Raw genomic sequence first — 22,407 nt, 5'->3', positions numbered from 1 at the left:
TCATGATTCCTCCATTTCTGTGCTTAACAGCTGTTCTTTCCCTTAAACTAGAGCAGTGCTACATAATCCTGTGAGTAAAGCCTTTAACTGTTCCTCCACATTGAGAGGAGCCAGATGAGGTGGCTCGGGCATCTGGTTAGGATGCCTCCTGGACGCCTCCCTGGTGAGGTGTTCCGGGCACGTCCCACTGGAAAGAGGCCCCGGGGAAGACCTAGGACATGCTGGACGGACTACATCTCTCGGTTGGCCTGGGAACGCCTCGGGATCCCTCTGGATGAGCTGGAGAATGTGGCCGGGGAGAGGGAAGTCAGGGTTTCCCTGCTTAGGCAGCTGTCCCCGCGACCCGACTCCGGATAAGCAGAAGAAAATGGAAGGATGGAAAGCCTTTAACTGCCCACTTTACCACTTGGCAGCTAAATTTAAAGTGACTTTAATTAATTTAATTAGAAATTTGTGGAAGTAAACCTGCCTGAGTTATCTCTACCACTTGGTTTGGGTATGTGATGCTATAAGGAAGTGTTTACCTCATTACTGTTTCAAGTTTTGACTGTTGTTACTATATTATCAATTGTTATCTTAATCATTTGTTTAAAAAAACATTGATTCTTATTATGATTGTTCCAATGAAACAAGAACAGCAAAAAAAAAAAGTTTACCATTGTTTAGTGTGAACTTTAAAGGGTTAAACTTTATGCCTCTGACTCAATTTGATTACACACTGACATTTATTATATACATTCCCAGAGTTGTCATTGCCCTGCAGCGTCCTGTGGCTGAGAAACATCACTTCACAACTTTTGTTTTCAAGCCAAGGACGTCACATGACGCTATTATTTGTTTCAAGTCCCTGCATCGTGTGCCAGGAATTGGATTTCAATGCACTGGCCATTTTGAACATATATCATGATCAGCCATATCAAAGCCATGGAAGAGGACATTATTGGAAGAAGTGAGGAAAAGAAAAAGAAAAAGACAGAGCAAGAGACAAGAGTAAACGTCAGACTGGCTTTTACTGGCTGGAAAGGCTCAGAGAAGAGACAGGATGCAAGATGGATGCCAAGTTAGCTTTCATTAGGGGCACCAAAGTTGGAATATCTGCCACAGTTCAGTAGTGGGCCTTTAAGTTCTGTTATATAGTTTTCAACCACACTTTCTTGTTGCATTCAGAAAAAAATGTAGTAACTTTTTCCTCAGCAGGTTTGTTTCCAAAATGCATCTCTCTTACCTAGAAGTTCATCTGCAAACTTTTCTTACTGTTTTGGGAAATGATGTAGCTGGTGAGTCTTAAATTAGTGCCATATTTATCAGCAAAACAGTTTATCACCATTACAGCCTTATGCTCAAAGTCTTGTACAGGCAACAATGGATTGTGATTTGCCTTTTATAGCAATTCTACACACAGTTTATTCAACTAACTTTGTGTTTGTGTAGATGCCATTTTCATTCACAAACTTAAAAAAAAAAAAAAAAAAAAAAAAAAGAAACGCTTCCTGAAAGCACTTTGCTCCTTCCCTCTGGCCTTCCATTGTGTTGCTGGTATGAATTATTTAAATATTCATAATTCATAATATTCATATATTAAATAGTGCCTTGCAGCCACATGAAGGAGCCTGTGACTGCTGAGCCTTTGGACAAGAAATGAAGGGCCAAGTGTTTATAGGGCAGCAAAAATTCACATCATCCAGCTTTTCCTAAGAGTGACTGTAAACAAATAACAGCCCTACCACGCTATTTAAAGTCTAAGGCATTGGAAAAATCCTCCCTAGACAATTATGTATTACAGAAATTATAAACTGACCTTTATTTAAATATTTTTTAAAACTCTTTGCAAAACACCTTTTGAGATAGTTCCTCTATAACCCACTTAAATGTTCACAAAAATAAAAATTTACACCATTGTTGATAAAGATATTTTCTTGACATTTAATGCTTTAAAATTTCCAGATAATAAGATAAGACAAAACCTTTATTCAGCAATTCTAGTGCAACAGCAGCAAGACAGAAAGATCAGAAGTAAAAGCCACAAAAGAAATGACAAATAAAACCAAATTGTTAAGATATAAACATAAAAAGAAAAGAATTAGGATCTAAAAATGAAAAATGTATTGATTATTTGCAATATGTACAATAATCATTTATGCTGTTATTGTGCATTGTGTGTTTTTGGTGCAGTGCTTGTAATACAGTCTAACTGCTGCAGGAAGGATCTGCAATAGCGTTCCTTCACACATTTGGGATGAAGGAGTCTGTCTCTGAAGGAGCTCTTCAGTGCTGTCAAAGTGTTCTGGATGGGGTTGGAGCTGTTCTCCAACATGGATGACAGCTTATGCATCATCCACTTTTCTCCCACCACCTCTACTGGCTCCAAGGGACACCCCAATAAAGAGCTGGCCTTCTTGATCAGTTTGCTCAGTTTCTGCCTCTCCACAGCATAAACATGGTTTTAATATTAAATCAACCTAAAAGTAACCTAAACTGTGTTGATTAAAGCCAAATGAGTTTTGATTCAATATCAGGAGTCAACATATATTGGACACTTATGTCTGATGAAGTTTCAGGATTGTTTTAGTCTGATTTTGCTTTCTAGGACTAAAAAGGACTCTGTCATCATTAACCCCTTTAAACCGCATCCACTGATCGCAACAGACATTTTAACTCAGACCAGCAGAGGTCGAGATCTTCATACATAAAACATGAGAGAGAAATGTAAATAATTACTTAAGACAAACTCATAGTTCACAGTAACTAGCAAATCTGGAGCTCTGCTGATATTCTGTGAGTCACTGACATCTGGTGGACAAACTGCAGCCATGCAGGGACGAGACAGCACTCCCAAGATGACACATTCATTAGACTGATTATATTGAATATTTGGACAGAAATCTAAGTAAATAAATAAATACATAAAATTAAAAAAGTAAAACAAGTTGTATGTAAGGATTAGTTGTGTCTGCTTGTCTAAATGTTGTTTTTCAGATAGGAGTTTAAAGTCTAGATAACTTTGAAACTAAACAAAATATTTCACATAGCTTACTTAACATCAAAACAGCAGAACTGTTTACATTTGTGTGCCTCTTGTCCAGAATGCAAGCCATATTAAGCTTCATCCACATGTAATGAAAGCATTGAAGATCCTGTATCCAGCCCATCAGATGATCAATGATCATTAAGCTGATCAGTATCAAGTGGGAGCACCTCGGTTCAAGCAGAGGTTTGAACACTGGCAAAAAAAAACAAAAAACAACCCAACAGCTCAGACTCTACTTGCCTCAGTTACGTTAAACAGAAAAAGACTGAATATCCAGGGCCTGTTTGGAAGGAATGTCAAGAGAAACCATCTGCAGATCTAACATGGCAGCAATGCTTAGGCTTGTAAAGTTTCATCTGAACAAATAGCAGGTGGTCCCAGGACGGTGACACAACCATGTCTGTTGGAGCTGTGCTACCTTCTTGGCCAGATCACTATTGGAAAAGATATTTTTTAATCTCAATAAGTTTTATCTGGTTGAATAAAGGAGAAAGGAAAACAGTGAACAGTCTTCTGGAACAATGTGCTTTGGACAGATGAGGCCAAAGTGGACATGTTTGGTTTTTAACACACGGCAGCCCTTGTGGTGAAAAACCAAATATTTGTGACAAACACCTCATACCAACTGTCAAGCACGGTGGTGGATGGATGATGATTTGGGCATATTTTTGCAGATATGGGGAATGGTTCAACTGATGTTTTTGCACAGGAAGTTGTGATTACAAACTTCTAACTTCAAACGAGGTACATTAAATAAAGGACCATCTGAAGATGAAATTATGCAGATATACAGAAGGAGGAGGCTGGATAAACGTGTGGAATGACTTTACCCTGAAAATATGAACTCACTGAATGTCTTATTTTCAGATACAAGTGGCTTAAAACAGAATACCAGGCTTGTGTTTTCATGAGTTTTTGAGTTGCTTACTTCAGACATCCAGATATATGTTTACAAGCACAGAACAGTGATTTTTTTTTCCATAACATGTCTCTTTTAAGGAGTTTCAATACTTTGGTGGTGGAGGCAGTAGCTCAGGAGGAAGAGCAGTCATCTACCAATCATAAGGTCCGTGAATAAATATATCACATTGCCTATGGTGTGTCCACTGGTGTGGAAATGTGTGTACAATGAATATAAAGAAGGGCATAGCCTGTATAAGTGAATATTGACAAAGAAGTGTTGTGTGTGTTTGAAGGAGTCTCAATGTTCCTTTAACTTTAAGATATATGGACCTTTCTTTATTTAAAAAAAATGAAGAGTTAATTCCTCGTGACTGCAACATTCAGAGAACTTATTTTCATCCAAATGTGCCAACATTAGTAGAAATCATTTCTACAAGTTTATTGAACAAATGTTTTTGAGTTTTTTTTTTAAATAAACTTTCTTGCATATGTACTTTTACAGTGATGGTGATGATGATGCATTTCCTGTTGTATATAAACCTCAAAGCATGCATTCTGTTGTCGGTTTCTATTTTAGCCTGTTTCGTTTCCATTTAATTTCTATTAAAATTGTTCTAAAGTCTCTGTTGCATCTTGCTGTAATGCTTTTAATGTTTTATGTAGAGAACACTGAGCGGTCTTGTACATTAAATGTGATTCCCCAAAAAATCTGTCTCATCTTAAATGTACAAGTGCAATTCTAAGGTGTTTTGCTTGTATGTTTCTAAATGTTTAATAGTCAAAGGTTACGATTGGTCCAATGTATGCTGAATCAACTGGACTGGGTTTAGTTCAGGGGTAGGCAAGTTCAGTCCTAATAATAATAATATTTTTTGTATAGCACTTTATATTGCAGGGAATCTCAAAGTGCTTACAGAAAACAGGAATTAAAAAAAAAAAAAAAAGTAAATAAAACACTATTTAGCAGAAGGCTTTTTTAAAAAATGAAGGTTTTCAAGTTTTGCTTAAAAACTTCTAAAGACTGTGGACTTTCCATGTGGTCTGGTATGGTGTTCCATAGTCTTGGGGCAGCAGCTGAAAGCTGCCCGATCACCCATGCTACGAAGCTTGGTTCTGGGAACTTGGAGGGTGTTTGTGGTTGTAGAATGGAGGGTTCGTGAGGAGGTGTGAGAAGCTCCTGTAGGTCAAGAGGGGCATGTCCATGAATGCACTGGTAGGTGAGGGGGGAGACCTTATTCTACTCTGAGTGGGATGGGGAGCCAGTGAAGAGTTTTCAGGATGGGGGTGATAGGATCTTTATTGCGCACCCTCATCAGAATCCTGGCAGCACTGTTCTGGATGTATTGCAGTCTCTGAATGCTCTTGCCAGGGATCCCGATGAGGAGTGCATTACAGTAATCTAGCCTGGAGGAGACAAAGGCATGGATGAGCTTCTCTGCATCTGCCAGTCCTGCAGGTTCAAGACATTTCTCTGCTCTACAACACTTGATCCAAATTAAATGGATTCCATAGCTTATCAAGTTCTGCTCAGGGACTCATTCATTTTAATCAGGTGTGCTGAAAGAGGGAAATGTCTAAAATTTGAGGGACTGCGGCTCTCAGGGCCCAAACGTGCCTATTCCTGGTTTAGTTTTTTTCGCTCCTATCCAGAAGAGATTCTTCATCTCTGATGGAGATCTCTAAAGCATAACCACAAACGTAACAGTTTGCGTCTACCGATTTTTTTTTTGTCTACTACCTGCACAACATCACATCAGTATGAAAAGACAAAGAGATTGAATGTAGTTTTTTTACAGTTTATTGTTGCTGGAGGCTCTAATACAATATGAATTATAAGCTTTACAAAATAAAAACAAAACAAAAAAACAAAAAAACAAAAAAACAACAAAAGAATCCCCCAAAATGGAAACGCTCCAAGGTTTCCACTGAGACAAAGACAAACTTTAACCCCCAACAAAGAGAATCGGTGAAGAGAGAGAGAGAAGAGCTTTATGATTTGAACTGAGGGGGAAGCAACTGTCATGATATACACAATGTGTCTGTGTGTTTGTGTGTGGAGGGGTGGAGGGTTGACGAGGGTGATAACAGTCCATCCCCATGTTTGAGAAGTTTCCTTCTGCAGCTCCGTGCTCCCACACAGGCTCACATGCATGCAGACAGAGTGGAATAAAGTAAAACTTGCTTGTGCACACAGAAAGTCCATCCTCATGTTTACATCGCCCAGAAGGCTGACAGTTATACGTGAACAGTTATAATTCCATACAAATATATCTGAGGAGTGGTATAGACATAACAGGGGCAAGAGATAAATGAACATAATGACACCACTGTCAGGTCTACATCACTAAACAGTCCGTTTCCCCCAGAGAGGAAGAGCAGTGCTAGAGTTGCTCGTTTCAAACTGACTAAGGACGCATCAGGGATTATTACTACAGTGACCCTCACTCTGTAAGATTATCACTAACTGTGGTAATACTATCATTATATTCGTAACATGGGCGACAGCGAGAAAAGAGGGGAGAAGAGAGACAGAGCTTGTGTGAATGGCTTCATGGCAGATGAGATGTGTGAGACAGAAAAAACAAAACAAAAAACAAACATAAAAAGCTAAGCATTTTCTCCTTTTTTGTTTTCCCACAAATAAACAAGAGTGCAGCACTGGAACAGGCATGAAGGGAGAGACGTAAAGAAACAGAAAAGATGGCAGAGATGAGGCGGAGAGAGAGTGAGACAATAAAAAAACAGTAGCAACTCTAGCTGTTCTGTTTGCGTTTGAGTGCCTCCATTAGGTCGACCTTCAGAGCCTCCTTCTGCGACTTGTCAGCCTGAGTCTGAACACTCCTGTGCAGAGACAAAGAGGAATGTCAGAGTGAGCAAAAATCCAACGAGAAAAGAGCAGGAAAGACTGGGAAACCTTCAGGCAGAGAGAAACACTCATGCTGTGAGATCAAGAGAAAAACTGAAGAAGTAAACGTGTTAATGTGTCATTTATAGTCCAAGTATTCCTTTGTGGAGAGAAAACTGTGAGAAACTTCATTCATCATCACATACTGACAGTATAAAACACTGCACACGGAAGATTTCTGTCAGGACAATTACAGTTTGAGTTATTTGTTATCATGAAGGTGAATCTTTAGAATAGAAAAAAAAAAACAACTGAAAATCAATAAAATCTAATATGCAAATTTAAAAAAATAAATCAGATTGAAATAACTTCTCTGTGACTTCAGACAATAGTTGAACTGCTTTTGCTTTAACTTCATATAAACTGCTCCCCGTTTCATTGTTGTAATGAGCCATTCCTGGTTTTTATTTTAAGGTGGAGTCTTCACAGAATTTCCAGAGAAGTGTTTGCACTTCACACAGAATAAACGCATCTTACAAAAACCTTATTAGGACATCAAACTGGCTAACAAAACAGCGAGTGACTCATTTAAATACATCTACATGGTTAGTGTGTTACCATCTCAGAGATCATCTGTTAGACTAAAGCTAAACAAACTCCACACAACATGCCTTACACAGCTGATCAGTTTTCACTACTGCACTAGAGGCATGCAAATGGCTTTTTTTGGCATATCCAAAACACACAACACTGAGTGGAAAAGGACAACGTGGCTGTATATTTATTCAAAATTATGACTATCATGGTAAATTTGTATATTTCTTCTTCCCCTTCCTCACTGATCTAATGCAGTGGTTCCCAATCTTTGGGAGGGGGGTGTAGCTAATGGGCGCAAATGTCTAATTTCCAGATGCACCACTGATCTACCTCTGCAGCAGATCATTTCCTTTGTTTTTATACTAAAATATCATGTTTTAAGACGAATAAGGCAAAAGATGCCTGTGTAAACAACATTCTTTTCCTAAATATGGCCTCTATTCTGGTGTTGCTGTATCTTCACCTTTAAAAATGCTGTCCCCTTGGAAGTAAAAAAAAAACAAAAAAAAAAAAAACAGCCGTACATGTGCATACACACCCACACATGTCAACACTTGCTCATGCCAGAGTGTACCTCTGACCCTAGTCAATGAAGATCTGACGCTGGGTGAGCACCTGCGACAGCTCCTTCTGGAGCTGCCGGTACTTTTGATTATCAGGCAAAGACTCAATAGATCTGGAGGACAGGAGACAGGCAGTGGGGGAGGCATTAATAAAAAGAAGAATTATGAAGAAGAATGGCAGCAGAAAAAAAAAGACAAAAGGAGGGGCTGAGAAGAAGACATGAGGACAAAGATGAGGGAGGAGTAAAAACAGGATATGTTGAATAAAATAAATAATGGAAAACAGACAAAAATCTCACACATATGGTAGAAACTGACACAAAAGAGGCAAGGAAAATCTCAAAACTGATCCCATCAATAGAACAAAGCTGATGACTGGAAGTGTTGTAGAAGAAGGTGGTGATCCCGTCACCAAGACAACTCATGCAGCAGTACCTTAGGCCATTGACGATGTCCTTGGTCTTCCCAAAGTAGATTTCATTCAACGTGGAGCGAATCTTGTTCTCCATATCCTAAAATGAGACAGAAACAACAATCAGCATCTTTCTTCTTTCAATTTTCACTCTTTAAGATGCCCTACAGAATTTTCCCAATGACGTTCTCCCTCTTGACGGCTAATTCGACATGTTTCTTGCATCCTACCTGTACCGTGAGCTCTCTCCAGCCAGTAAATGACGGTCTTATCTTGACTTTCGTCTTATCTCTTGCTCTGTCCCTTTCGTTTTTTCTCCCTCTCCTCCTCTGATAATCTCCTCTTGTGTTACTTTGCTCAATCAGCCATGGTGCACATTCAAAACAGCCGGTGTGTTTATATCTGCTTGCTAGTGTGTGACAGGGTGTAAAGTGAAACTCAGCTGCAACAACACACGGCGTCCTAGAAGAATAAGTTATACAGTGCAGTTTCTCGGAAATGCACACAATAGTACCATCACTGTACTAGGGCTGGCCGATTAATCAAATTTTAATCACAATTACGATCTGGGTTTTCAGAGATCATGAAAATGAGATGGTCCGATTATTTTTGTCCTTTGCAGTTTCCTCGTGCTGTTTTCAGTTGCAAATCGAGCGCTGCTAGCATTGCAGTGCTCTGGCTCCTCCCACATCCCCGACCGCTTTAGTTTTATTCAGCGCGAGTTGCAAACACCTTTGCCAGTTAAGGGCTGGAAACACGGGAGGCGACGTCGCTCCTTCTCAATTAATTTTCTATGGAACTTGTGCAATTAGGTGAAAATCGCTGCCCTTCTCCAGCCAGGCGACAGGCGACATTCGTGCATGTGAGATGTTGCGCTTGTTCATGCCGACGTGCACACAGGGGCCAGATGTTTCGCCACCGCTACGGACCTGTGGTCAAGCCGCACCATAGAGCCGTATTTAAATGTCGTGCTACATTTTATTGATGCGGATTTCAATGTGAAAACAAAATGTCTTCAGACAAATTTTTTCCAGATCACACCGGCCAGAACATAGCTGCTGGTCTGAGATAAACAACAGCTATGGGAACCTGGTGGGAAGAAACTAGTCCCCCCCAATAATCAAGCAGCCCTACACTGTACCATCAAACGAGTCTGGAACGCAGAGTTTTAAGGTTGGAAAGTTACGTAATGCGTCTTTAAGCAACTACTTTACTGACTAGAGGTGGAAGTATGCAAAGTGTGCTACACATGATGGAGTGATGAGCAATGTAAAGCATGTGGTAGCAGGGATGTTACTCTAACACCGTTCCTTACAATTTTATGAGTTTCAATAATTTTACATTTACTGTAATTTCAACACAAATCGTATGACTGTATATAGTGTGTGTGGATAAGCAACAGTGGCATTGCTCCCCATAATCCGTTTCATAGTTTCACGCTGTTTTAAGACAGTATGCGTACTCTGGTCCCATTACCACCACCAAAACCCAGACTTGTATGTATTCAAGCCGACTGCCCGTATATGGGAAGCACTATCGGAGTAATAGAAAATCAGCTGGCAGACTGACTTAAGTCTAAGGTGTCTTAAAAGCCCTTTAAGCACAATTAGCTTCCTGTGTAGGGACCTTTTCATGAGAAAAACACAGTGATAGTTTCACTCCAATTTTTGTCATTCCACGGTAGAAAATCAGTTATACTGACTTCAACAAGGCGGCCGATGTTGGCAATGTGGGGTGAAGACTCTCCGACTGTCTCATCTTTTTCCATCTGTGAAAAGACAAAAACAACCCAAAACTGAACAACTTCAGCATCACCTGGCAAATCAGTAGTTGTCCTCCGTTTAGAGCAGCATCGTACCTGTCTTGTAAGGCTGCCGCCCAGGTTCATGGTACCAGAACCGGTCTTGGTTGTCTGGAGCCACAGCATGACGGTGGAGGTGAGTTTGTAATGGGCAGTACGACCGCTGGATTTCTCCTGTTCGTAAAACAGACACAACCACCAATTATATATGCATGTTAAAGGCCAGTTTTACTGAGGCATGGTATAATTTTTGGTATATTTGGTATAATGAGCTGTGTGTATTACTCAGGGTACAGTTCAATTGTTGGCAGGTTGTAAATTTATGTTTTAATGGCTTTGTGTATTTGAAAGTATTTAATTTTCTTTTTCAAATAAATATTTAAGGGCATTTTATTTGGTTAAACTGGAATTTTGGAGCATTTTCGTCAACATTGTAACATTTTATAAATATACTGGAGATAAATACCCAATTTTACAAAAACTAAAAAACCAAAGATTAAAAACAGAAAGAAAAAGGAACAAAACAAGTTTAAAAGTCAAGAGTTTCATTCACACACCTGCACCTCCACCACATGAATAGAGTCCCAGCATCCTTTGATCTTCTTGGATCCATCTCCTGCCTTTTTAATGAGAATAACTCCAGCAAAGCCATGATCCAAGTCCCAAAGGTACACAGAGGACACGCCACCCTCAAAGTACCTAAATACAGATATTACAGGTCAAAAGAAGTTCATTACAAATTCCCCGTTAGATCACCTTGCTGGACTCACAGGTCTCTGTACTGATCGAAGGCATTATTGGCTTCAACTTCGAGTTTCCTCAGGCGAGCTGAAGGCATTGCGCCATCTTCAATGGGAGGTTCGTACTTATTACTCCACGGGGATCTGATGAATGATATGAGAAAAATTTAATGTTAGGACTGTTTAAATAAATACACAGCGATTGCAGCAGCATCACGACCTGTGGAGAGTAAAACATCTGTAGAAATATGTAATTAAAAGAGAAAAACAGGTTTTAAACGATAAAAGATTTCCATAAACAGAGAAATTCCAGAGATTCCAGTCAATTACATAGCTGCCACTTGTTGGGTAGTAGAAAAAAGATTAAAAAGTTAGACATGTAAGACATCAAGACATGAAGTCCTTCTTAGTGAAGCGATAATTAGTTTAAAATAATGAATCAGCACTTAACAGCCTCCTTGCAGACAGGCCTGTTGTATTAGCAGCCCCAAACCTATACTTGCATCATACTTGTCTTTTATAACTCCTGTTAATCTTTCAACCGAACACTTATTTTACTACCAGCATTGGTGATTAAGGGAGTAGTTTCCATAGCTTTATTGTTGCTTGAATTCCTGCTCAAATGAGTTTTCAAATATATCGAGACTTTATCAGATGCAATATAGAAGGTAGCAAGCATTTAATTTAATATAAAAGGTACTGTAATTTCAGTCAGCTCTTTTAATGCACATGTGCTGCTGATCCTTAATAAAAGTATATTTGGCACTAAAGGCTGTAAATTAGAGCTGTCTTTTTGGTTACTTGACAAAAAAAATATATCGAGATATATATCGTATATCGTGATTCAGGTTAAAAAATATCGAGATATAAGATTTGGTTCATATCGCCCAGCCCTAGTCACACAAGCAGCCACTTAGAAGAAACAAGAACTTGGCCTAACGAAAGCAAAATGTTTTCAATTCAGGTGGCGTCTGGCTGTATATTCTCTTACCAAGAATGTAGCTTTGAAAATTGAGGATACCTTGTTTACACAATTAGATTTTGCACTGCTTTTCCTCAAAATATCCCTGCTTGTGTGCAAATATACTCTGGTTCACCTCAAACTGTTTATCTCCACTAGCATCCACTACCACTCTAAAACTGTGGTGCAATGCCACTGCATCCTTGTTGGTGTGCTCATCTTACTTCACAGCATACCTACAGGAGGATTAATAGTAAAACCTGCTGTTTGGATGGAGAAAAAAAAAGCCACAGTGGACACAATAATAAAATAATCAGTATTAGGTCTATGTTAAACTGAGCAATACCGACTCTTCCATCCATCCATTTTTTTAATACCGTTTAGTCCAGTTCCAGGTTGTAGGGAAGCTGAACCTATCCCAGCAATTAGCGTATACCCTGGACTGGTCACCAGTCCATCACAGGGCCAGTAGGGAATCAGGGAATCTTATTACTTTTAAATTAAATCAAAATCCAATTCAATAATGAAAGGGCAATTGTGTCTATTTTTTCTATCTGAGGTTAGGTTAAATTAGTTAATTATGGCACACTGGTGACCTTGATTTCCTTTGTATTAAACCAGCTTAGGGCAGTCAGTGTCTGACAACTACTAAAATGACAACTCTGTATCAATAAGTCAGTGGTGTTAACTAAACTATGTTCACAAAATGCTGAGTTAAAAATAAATCTTAAACACAAGATGCATTTTAGCAAAAAAAAAAAAAAAAAGAGTAGATGTTAATGAATGAGGTCATGTTGCCAGAAAGCAGGAGGACTTGTGTAACAGCTGGACAGTCTACAGCAGCACAGGATGGCTGACTGACACAGTTTGCATTAAGAACTTGCAGAATGGAAACATTTCTTGCTGAGGAAGTATAAACACACCTGGTTGCAGTTGCTGCCAGCCAGCCATCAAGCAACTTATGTCATAGCTTCATCCCAACTCAGAAAAGGTGAAGTAAATTCTAAAGTACAACTTTTTTTTTGCAAAAGGACTTAATGCCTTGTTCAGTCTATCCTGTTACATACTCTGTGAGAAACGAGAACTTTTTTTCTTGTTCGAGGCCGTGGGAACAAAATAACATTTTGTTCTTGCGGACGTGGTCGGGGACATCTTCTGGCTTGTCCTTGACGCATCGGCAGAGCAGAACTTTCTTCTCGAGGGGCTCCGAGGAGTACTGTGCGTTTGTTCGGACATTCGAGGTGGGCGTAGTTAACACGGAAAAGAATGAAGCGGAAAGTTGTCACTTTCGCATTTCAGCTGATACGAGGTTGAATGGATAGCTTTAATTAACAGCTGATCGATGTAGTGTGAAAATATGAAAACAACATGTGGTATATAAAGACACGGATGCTGCTGCGTGCACAACCCCGCCCTGCCACGGACAAAGTTTCTTTTTTTTTGTGGTTGTTGCAGTATCTCTTGTTAATTCATCATCGTTTGTCTGTTAGTATTTTTACAAATTTGTCCATGTTTTTGTAATCACTGCAAAAACTATGTCTTATTTAGCCTAGCTGGGCCGTCCTGTAATAGCTATGTGCCCCCTTGGGGTGCTGGTCCCCCAGCACCACTGCTCTAACATGTGATGTGGGCCTCTTTGCCACGAGACTGCGCATCTCGGCACTGATTGGCAGACTGGTTCTTATGTCCAAACAAACAATGAATGTGTGATTATATTGTTCATTGGAAACAGCAGGTGGAAAATTTTTGATTATCCTTATTGGTGATTTAGAGCATGCTGACATCTTCCACAATTTAAGTTCAATTGTGAACTCAACCTGTAGGAGTCGCCGTCCCGGTTGTAATCACAGAGCAGGTAGTCTTTCCCCACCACCTTGTCCCGGGCGATCTTCAAGGGCTGGTCCACAGAAGAGAGGAGGTCCTCACACAGACTGGGCACCTGGATGCAAACAAGGTGGGGGGAAAAAAAAGTACAGCTCATGAACACAATGTTTGCTGCTGTACAGATAATTAAATACAGCTTCTGCTGAACATCTACTGTATTTCTGTTTGACCTGAGTGTAACCAGGCTAGATATTTTGTTAAATGCAGGTTTTCTGTAACAGATGGTGACTTAAAAAAAAACTCTAAGGGAAGTGGAGGAACAGACTAGAAAGCAGAACATGAGAGCCCTGGTATTTGATATATTCACGTTCTAGCCTCTCTCTCACATTCCTGTTTTACCCAATAACCAGGGGAGTTAGAATGAAATATCACTGGGAAACATAATATCTGCAGGATAAGGGGGTACAAATTAGTTCTCACAGACTGACATGGAGCCCCTTCTCTACGTGCTCCTGCATCAGAGCACAGACACAAAAGAGGCCCTGTTATCCTGAAAAAGAAAAAAAAGCCCCCATACCCATGAACACACATACACATACACCTGGAAACCAAGACTGGTTTAGACTAGGAAAAACAGGAGAGCGGGGGGGGCATAAAACAGATCAGAGAGGAGGAGATGAGAGATGTGTTATAAACAGGAAATAAAGAGGTGATTTTAAATTGCGAGGGCAAGTTTTAGCAGAGAAGGAGCCAAAAAGACTTTGCCAGTGGAGGTGATTGACAGCTGCGATAATAATCACTAACAACCGGACACAGTGGTCACAGGGAAAGAAAAGAGCAGATGTCCAGGGGGAGAGGGGTTAAAGGTGAGAGGAGAGGAAGGTAAGCAGGTGGGGGTCTGGCTGAAAAGGAACGGATATGACCACAAAACAAGGTGCAATTCAAACAGCGGTACAAGTGTGATTTGATTTATGTCTGATTCGGCTTAATTTGGGCTCAGATGGACCTGCGCTGTAGAAAGGCACAAAATATATCAAAGCAGAAAACTGGGACATCTAAAAAAAATGATTCATTTACAGATGCAGTGTTTTACACAGTACCAACAAAAGTACAAATTATTTTACAGTATCCAGCAACCTCAATGTAAATGTGAAATGCCATGCAGTAATCCAGAGTGTCTGTTCATTTGTAAGTTTGAACATGCATTTGTTTTATTATACCACAATATTAAAAGTCAATATTCCACAAACATGTCTTTATTACTGGTCAATTTCTGATATCAATCTGTCTTTTTGTATACATGAGCTTAACTAGGTGCTCTGTTCTCTCAATAATTCAAGAACTAAACCAGATATTTTCTCTTTTCAGATATGTTTTGAAACTGAAGCAGAACAAGAACAATTTTCCCCTCTGAATTATGAATCAGCTGGTTCTAAGTTGCTGCAGGACATCTTATCAAACTACCAAACTGGCTTCATACTTTCTGAATGAACAAACACGTTATCAAAATTAAACGTTGACATTTAACACAACAATATGCTCTTGTGTGGCTTTTTTGCTGTCAGAAGGTCTGGTGGGTTATCTAAGACAGAAGCTCACCAGGTCAATGAGGTCACTGAGGTTCTTCTCAATCTGCTGAGGAGGCAGACGCCTCATCAGGTCCAGAGCACAGTCCAGCTGCTGGTCATTCTGAAACACACAATAACAGAGACAGTACTCATCATTTTGTATTGTCAGGTTGTACTTTAAACACATGAGTATTAAGCTCTGAAACTTGCAGGTGTCAGTTTACAGTGTCATATTTATTATATTGTTTTTCTAGAGAACGGGTGGGCAAGTTTGGTCCTCTAGAGCAATGTTTTTCTCTGTTTTTACTCCAACACATCTGATTCAGGAACTTCCTCATCACGTTCTTTGAAAGTCTGTTAGCATTTCATTCAGGTGTGTTAAAGTGGGGTTATCTTTAAAATAAGCAGGGCATGGGTCCTGAGGACCTGAACTGAAACTCCTGCAGATTTTAGACATTTCCAGGCTCTAACACACCTAATTCAAATTAGTTGTCCAGCCTTTTTATTTATTTATTTTTTTTTTTTATGGGTGTGTCTTCGGTACTTTGGTTGTTGTTGTAATACATCTTGCTGTTATTGTCTTGGTTATTGTTTTGGGAGCTCCTAATGACTGTCAGCTCAGTTTACCTGTAAAAGCTGTAAGAAATTCTTTGTTGTGTTTCTGTACAGGTGTAGCAGTTGGTTGTCTGGTGTTAGAAGTAACGACTGTTCAATCTAACCTATCTACTGTATCTTAGTCTCTACTTCCTATTTTGAGTCCACTTTCCTTTTTACTTCTCTCTATTACTGTCCTTTTTTCCCCTTCTGTCCCCTCCAGTCAGGTCCAGCAAGATATAAATTCCATAAAACCAAATAAATAAGATAAAACAATATATTTAAACAAATAACACAAAATAAAAAATGAGATTATCAAGAGGAGCCTTATACCCATAAAGCTCCTTTTGGCAAAGCAACTTTGTTCCACATAACACAGCAGCCAGAACATCATTCTGTTTGCTACAATGCTGGACAGCACAAGTAAAAAAAAACAAAAACAAACAAACAAAAAAAACAAAAACAAACCAGTCCTAATTCAACATTATACCTGCTTAAAGTGGTCCTAATAGATCCAATATTCAATATTGCTAGTACTACTTGACTCAACACTTGCATGTTTGTCGGCACTTGTCATGTTTCTCACTATAATCCATGGCTGCTGTTTAAATTAAATTACTAAACAGATTATGAGCATTTGTTTATGCTCTTGAGTTAAAGTACACTGAGAAGAATCAAGTATTTAATTTACTTTCAATAGGTACGGGCTCAAGCATATATAACATATATATTAAAAGGTAACCTCACATTTTATTGGTTGAGACTGGATCACTGGTATGTTAAGCTAATAAAACATAACTAAAACATGGTAAACATGGTTATTTAGCTGCCATTAAAAATAAATGTCCAGATATCCACTGAGAGCTTAGTAATGTCAAATAAATGAAGCATTGTGGCAAAATATAGAAAGCTGGGTAACCAGCATTTTTTAAGGTGATGAGCCTCCAGACTGCTTCTCTTTACAAACTCTACAAGTCAGTTAATGGTTATATTGTAGGGATCAAACAGCATTCTTCCAAAAGATATCCCCTCATTTGTTGTTTTGATGATGGTGGCAAAGAGGGCAGTCCAACATGTCCTGCCAAAAATCACTGATAAGGGTTCAGACAGGCTAAGATCTGATTACTAAGTGCCATGGTATGTGGTTCACATCACCTTTAAAGTTGATCATGCAATAATCCCTTGATTGGGGCAATTGTCATCCTTGAAGAGGACAAAAAAGGACAGAAATATCTCAGAGAATAAAGATCATCAAAACAACATTGTATTGATTTTGTAGGGACAAGCAGAGAGACCATGTCAGCAAATGCTTCCAACAGCATCAAAGAGAAACCAAATCCCCCCATTGTAACAATAAAAGGCTTTCCTTTAATTTTTTTTAAAGATATTTCCTGGATTTTGGTTTGTACAAACACTTCATGATTCTCTCTGGATTAACTATTATACACATTGCAAAGACTACTGGTTTATTCCATCAGTTACACTAAAAAAACAACAAGAGGCCCATAAGGATTCATTTAACTTTAGCTTGTTATGTAAGGAATACGTTATAAAGTCTTAGAATGAGACTCAGTTATGGCGTCACCAAAATAATCAAACTGATCTCCTGTTAATTTCTTCAAAACAACCCAGTGGACAAGTCCTGCTACATTCTGCATTAGGGTACGAGAGGTGTTGCCTGGCAAGGAATTGTTCATGCCCTTGTTGATAAAACCCTTTCATGAGCTCAAGATTACAGACACTGCATTTGCAGTTTAAATAGCCAGAGGAGCACTTATGACTTGTCATGTGAGTATTTTGCAAATAAGAGTGAAAGAATGGCAAAAGTTTAGAAAATCATCACATCAATGTGTGACTCTTCAAGCAACAGCTAAATAGGCTACAACAGCGTGGATGTAGTCCAGCTGTTGAAGTATGTGTCCTGCAAAGGCTGTGTGATGAGTGTTATGTTGGGACAAAAGCAGGGAAATGCTCTAAAATATGTAACTGTGAGGTTTATAATGCCAAACCTGCCAATATAACCAAACCTTTGGAATTTTTTTTTTTGCAAACTGATGATAGTTTGCCTATTTGTCAGCAAGATAATACAAAAACTTTCTACCCAAACTTTAAACTGATGGAGGGAGAGTCCATAAACAAATGAAAAATAAGTGAATTTGGGGCTAATCTGGACTAATCATTAAAATGGTCAAAACACAGGCAGAGAACTTTTTCTTTTTTTTTTTTAATAGCAGAAATAATGACTTATAACAGAAGATTTACAAATCATAATTTTGTGAGACACTTATTTTCCAAGTACAGTGAATATGTATTAAGCTTTATAGTTGGGTCAGAAGAAGCAGCATGTGTTGTACTGTTAAGGATACTTTAGCCTCTGCTGGCTGGCCAAGAAGTTAACTAGCTGCTGAGACTTCACTGAGTGGGTGTAACTGTAACATGTGGCACTTTCAGTTGCACATTTAGTTACAATGCTTACAGCTAGAAACCTCAGAAATCTCTGATCCAGTCTGTTTTACATGTGGATTCTGACTAGGTACCATATATCAAAACAGCTGTAATATTACTATGGTCAGAGATAATGCAATCCATATTCGCAGTCTGATTAATGATTAATAGTATAATAAAACGAGAACAAATGTCGACATGAAAGCCATAGAAACCACTACTTTTTCTAAGCTGACAGCATGTGTATGCAAAACTGTCTTCTGTCTAGTTGTGAGCTGAACTGAAGCTCATCTCAATGTCCCCTTGAACTTGTAAAAATTCAAAAAGTTGTCTAATTTTCCCAAAACTACAGTTTAAAGCTCTAAGTGGGTGTGCAATGTAATCAATCACGCACTGAACAGACAAAATAACCAAGTACTGTGCTTAGGTTCACTGGTTCGTACAAAACCAGTTCACACAAAGACGTCCGACCCTTCAAAACAACCTAAAGTTTGAGTTGTCTACTTAAACTTGCTTTAAGACCGTGCCCTCTTTGGATGACAATAATCCTAATAAAGTACAGTTCATGAATCATCAGTTCCAAACTTATACTTCCAGTACATCAACATTCTTATGACAATTCTTCACAAAAGTCTCTTTATCTTCTGTGACGGTATTTTTCTTATCCAACAGCTTTAAGGCATGAGATGAAAGAAGCAAACAAACAACTTATTACTGAATAAAACTATAGCTACTGAACACAGACTGCACTGCAAGATGCTCCCTCAGGGGTTTTCTTTTCCCTAAATATGTAGGGAGTGACAGGACAGTAAAGGAGACCAGCCACAACATGAAACTGTAGGGAATGTGTAGGAAAATATAATTAAAAACGCATTTGACAGATAAAACTTGTTTCTCAACTAACCTTTACATGTTGTTGCCTCTGAGACTTCACTTCAGTATTTGTGTAAAGTACCTGAATTCACCTCCAAATATTTTGATCCTGACATGCTTTAAAGATATTTTTCTTCCATTTCAAGGAAATGTGCGCTCATAAAGAATGTGAGCAAAAAACACCAACTACAATAATATTTTAAATGTTTGTTCAAACCCATTTATTTTACAGACATCTGAACAGAGAATGATGTCCTTAAGATAAATGTAAGCAAAGCCATCTGCTGTAGTACATTAGTACTTGACGTGTGCAAACCCAACCAAGTTCACTAATGCGTCTAATATCTGGTGCAAGAACAATGGCAGGTTTGAGAGTAGTGATCCCTCAGTTCATAAATATTTGCCTAAAAGCCAACCCTGAACATAACACAAGTTTCAAGTTAATGTCCCCAAGTTGCTTTCTGTCCATCTTAAAATCCCTTTCAGCTGATGAATCAGTCTGCTTCATCAAACACCTATAGTCTTTGGCGCTGCATTTACCAGCACTCCCGTCTCCGTATAAACACTAGCTAACACCAACAACCCCTGAGGTCAGGGGAAAGCAGCAAAGCTGGGCCAGCTGGATGGTGGAGGTGAAACCAAAGAAAGAGGCCGACTCTAGAGAAATACCATCTGCTTGTCCTGTTTCAAGCACAGCATGGCTAGATCATGTGAATGTACTACACAAACGCTATTTATAAGAAAATGTATAAAAGCATAGGATGGTGATCTTGTGAGGCATCTCTAACTGCCTTAGTGTTTAATGTCACCACATGATAAAATTTGGACAGATAGAGGGGATAGCTTTATTAAGATGTTTGAAATAATTCCCAAGTACAAGCTGCAAATGTTTTGCAGTGGTAGCACAGCACTAGATAATACTGCAGTCACTGCCTTGCAGACATGCTTTATTTAATTTAAAAACCATCTTACATTTATTCAAAAATGTGTATTCACAATCTTGCAACTGCTGTTTCTTAAAGAAAATTCTGCAGATATTGTAGAAAAATATTTAAACAATAATACGGAAAACAATATTTGTCTTGATCTTATGAAAAAGGAACATGAAAAACAAAAATATTGGTTTAAAATGGCGATTTAATTTCTTGGTCATTTTGTCCTTGTTAAAACTGAAAATCAATTTATTGTCATTCATGTCTAGTTTATTGTGGCAATGATAACACCAGCTTTAATAAAACTGGAAAATATACGCAAAAAATGAAATAATTTCCTACATAGATTAAGTGATACATTTCCCATGGAAAACACAGGCAGTTATGCCCAGCCTTTCACAGCAGGTAAATCTAGCAGAAGTGTCTGACAGCTTGTCATGGTTTGGAATAGGAGGGGCAAACAGTCTTTATTTAGCTACATGCAACCCGGCACTTGACTACTTTAGCCTGGGGTTAAAGTGTGTGTGTGTGTGTACGACATTGTGTGTGTGTGATATACTACGAATCTTCGTCAGTGTTATTAGCAAACTTGTGTCAAATCCAAAACATCCTGTGGTAACTTTATGGCTACCTGGCATGTAGCTTGACAAACAGCTAGCTAATAGCTTACAAGCAGGAAGAAATAGAAGCTAGCCTAGCCACAAGGCTAATTCATTCTCTTTGCATCGCAGAAGTTTTGCTAACAGTGCAAGTTACATGTACCAGTGATTTATGTTCGCTGGTCATCTTAGGTTACCAACCAGCTCCTCCGGCCAGCGCTAGCTTATCTTTGCATTTCTAGCCGTTTAGTTAGCAGCAACAGACAGCAGCCCCACCAAAACCATCTTGCCTTGTCCCCCCCGTTTCTCCCACCAGCTCCACCGCGGCCCTTACCATGTCTGCGGCGTTCTCAGCGGGGCAGGGAACTTGACTTCACCGATGACAGTACACCTAGGTTTTCTGTGACTTAACAACACACTCCTCCGGTCTCTTCTTATTATGATGTTTTTTAATCCCCCGCGGAAGATGTTTTGTTCGCCTCTCCCTCTCTGTGAACCCAGCCCTGTCAGCGAAATTTACTTCCTCAAGCGGGCAACAGGAAGGAGGCTGCGGTGAGAGAACAGGCCCCGGTTGTACATCCGGGTCACCACGGTATCTCTGCAGCAGCCAATAGCGAAAGAGCAAGAAAGGTATTGCCAAGTATGGAAAGAGAGGAGTGGTGCAAGAAACATAGTAAGAGAGGACAGTAGATAAACGGTAAAATGAAATAAAATAAAATAAAATAAAATAAAATAAAATAAAAATAACTTATGTTTAAAATGGAAACAAGCATGATGTGATGTTTACAGGGGAGCGAAAAACGTGTGGGTTGTTCACTGCTTCTTTTATAACAGTTGGTATTGCAATCTTTTGGTACTAGTTATTTTTAAATGTAAATTTCTAATGTTTCTAATGGGGTTTTTTTGTATCTCATCTAAAAACTATGCCAGTTAAATTTTTTTATTTAATTTCAAATTCTATTTTTTTTTTCTCTAAATGACATTAAGACATCATAGGTTTAGTTGAATTACTTTTTGTATTTCTAAGCACAGGATTCATATATTCATGTGTAAGTAAAAATGAATAATTATTGCATTGAAATATCTTCATAAAACGTTCAAGGCTACTGAAGAAAAAAAAACTTATATCACATAGCAGATATGAACAGAATTGCATGAACTTTCTCTATAGAAGGGTAGAGCATCATGCTATTAGACATTTTTGAGATGCAAATCAACTGAGAAGACTCAGATCATCTCCAAAGCTTATAAAGTATCCATTTCAGCAGTTTGTAAGGTTGTCAAGATAGCCTCTTTAAATTGTGAAAATACTTCTAGATTGTTGTACTAAAAAGAAATTGAGAGATAAAATCTGCAAATACTGTGCAGAACATTGCAAAACCACATGTGAGACATCTAAAATACTACAAATTGATTTAGTGGAATATGGAGACTCCATGTACAAAGGCTAGGTAGGGAAACCACTATTAAAGAAAATACAACAAATACAAAAATAATGTTAGCAAAAAATAAAATCAATCAATCAAACAATCAATCAAACAATCAATCAATCAATCAATCAATCAATCAATCAATCTTGAAGCTTCTTTTTGTGGACAGTTTAATAAGGTGAATGAACCAAAACAGGGTCCTTTGGAAATGCAATGAATAAGGTTTTCACTAACATGATGAAGCCCAAAAGAAAAAAAAAAGAAGACTTAACACACATTTAAGACATAGTGG

At 38.7% G+C, this 22,407-nt stretch overlaps 1 protein-coding gene across 2 annotated transcripts; it reads right to left on the bottom strand.

Annotated features, from left to right (window-relative positions):
- Window positions 1–5,713: 5,713 nt before the first annotated feature.
- On the bottom strand, window positions 5,714–21,252 carry capzb (capping actin protein of muscle Z-line subunit beta). Of its 2 annotated transcripts, XM_041980176.1 has the most exons (10): window positions 21,020–21,252; window positions 15,274–15,363; window positions 13,668–13,789; window positions 10,920–11,033; window positions 10,707–10,848; window positions 10,207–10,323; window positions 10,051–10,116; window positions 8,372–8,448; window positions 7,948–8,049; window positions 5,714–6,772 (listed from the first exon to the last, which is right to left on the bottom strand). In XM_041980176.1, the coding sequence occupies exons 1-9, from the start codon at window positions 21,020–21,022 to the stop codon at window positions 7,956–7,958; spliced, it is 825 nt and encodes a 274-aa protein (XP_041836110.1). In that variant the 5' UTR covers window positions 21,023–21,252; the 3' UTR covers window positions 5,714–6,772; window positions 7,948–7,955. The 2 variants fall into 2 exon arrangements, with proteins under 2 accessions (XP_041836110.1, XP_041836111.1); XM_041980177.1 differs by lacking the exon at window positions 7,948–8,049 and having other exon boundaries at window positions 21,020–21,249.
- Between the last annotated feature and the right edge of the window lie 1,155 nt (window positions 21,253–22,407).

This window comes from Melanotaenia boesemani, chromosome 3, assembly GCF_017639745.1.
Source record: "Melanotaenia boesemani isolate fMelBoe1 chromosome 3, fMelBoe1.pri, whole genome shotgun sequence".
Lineage (NCBI taxonomy): Eukaryota > Metazoa > Chordata > Actinopteri > Atheriniformes > Melanotaeniidae > Melanotaenia > Melanotaenia boesemani.
This window is presented reverse-complemented; position numbering and strand designations above follow the sequence as displayed.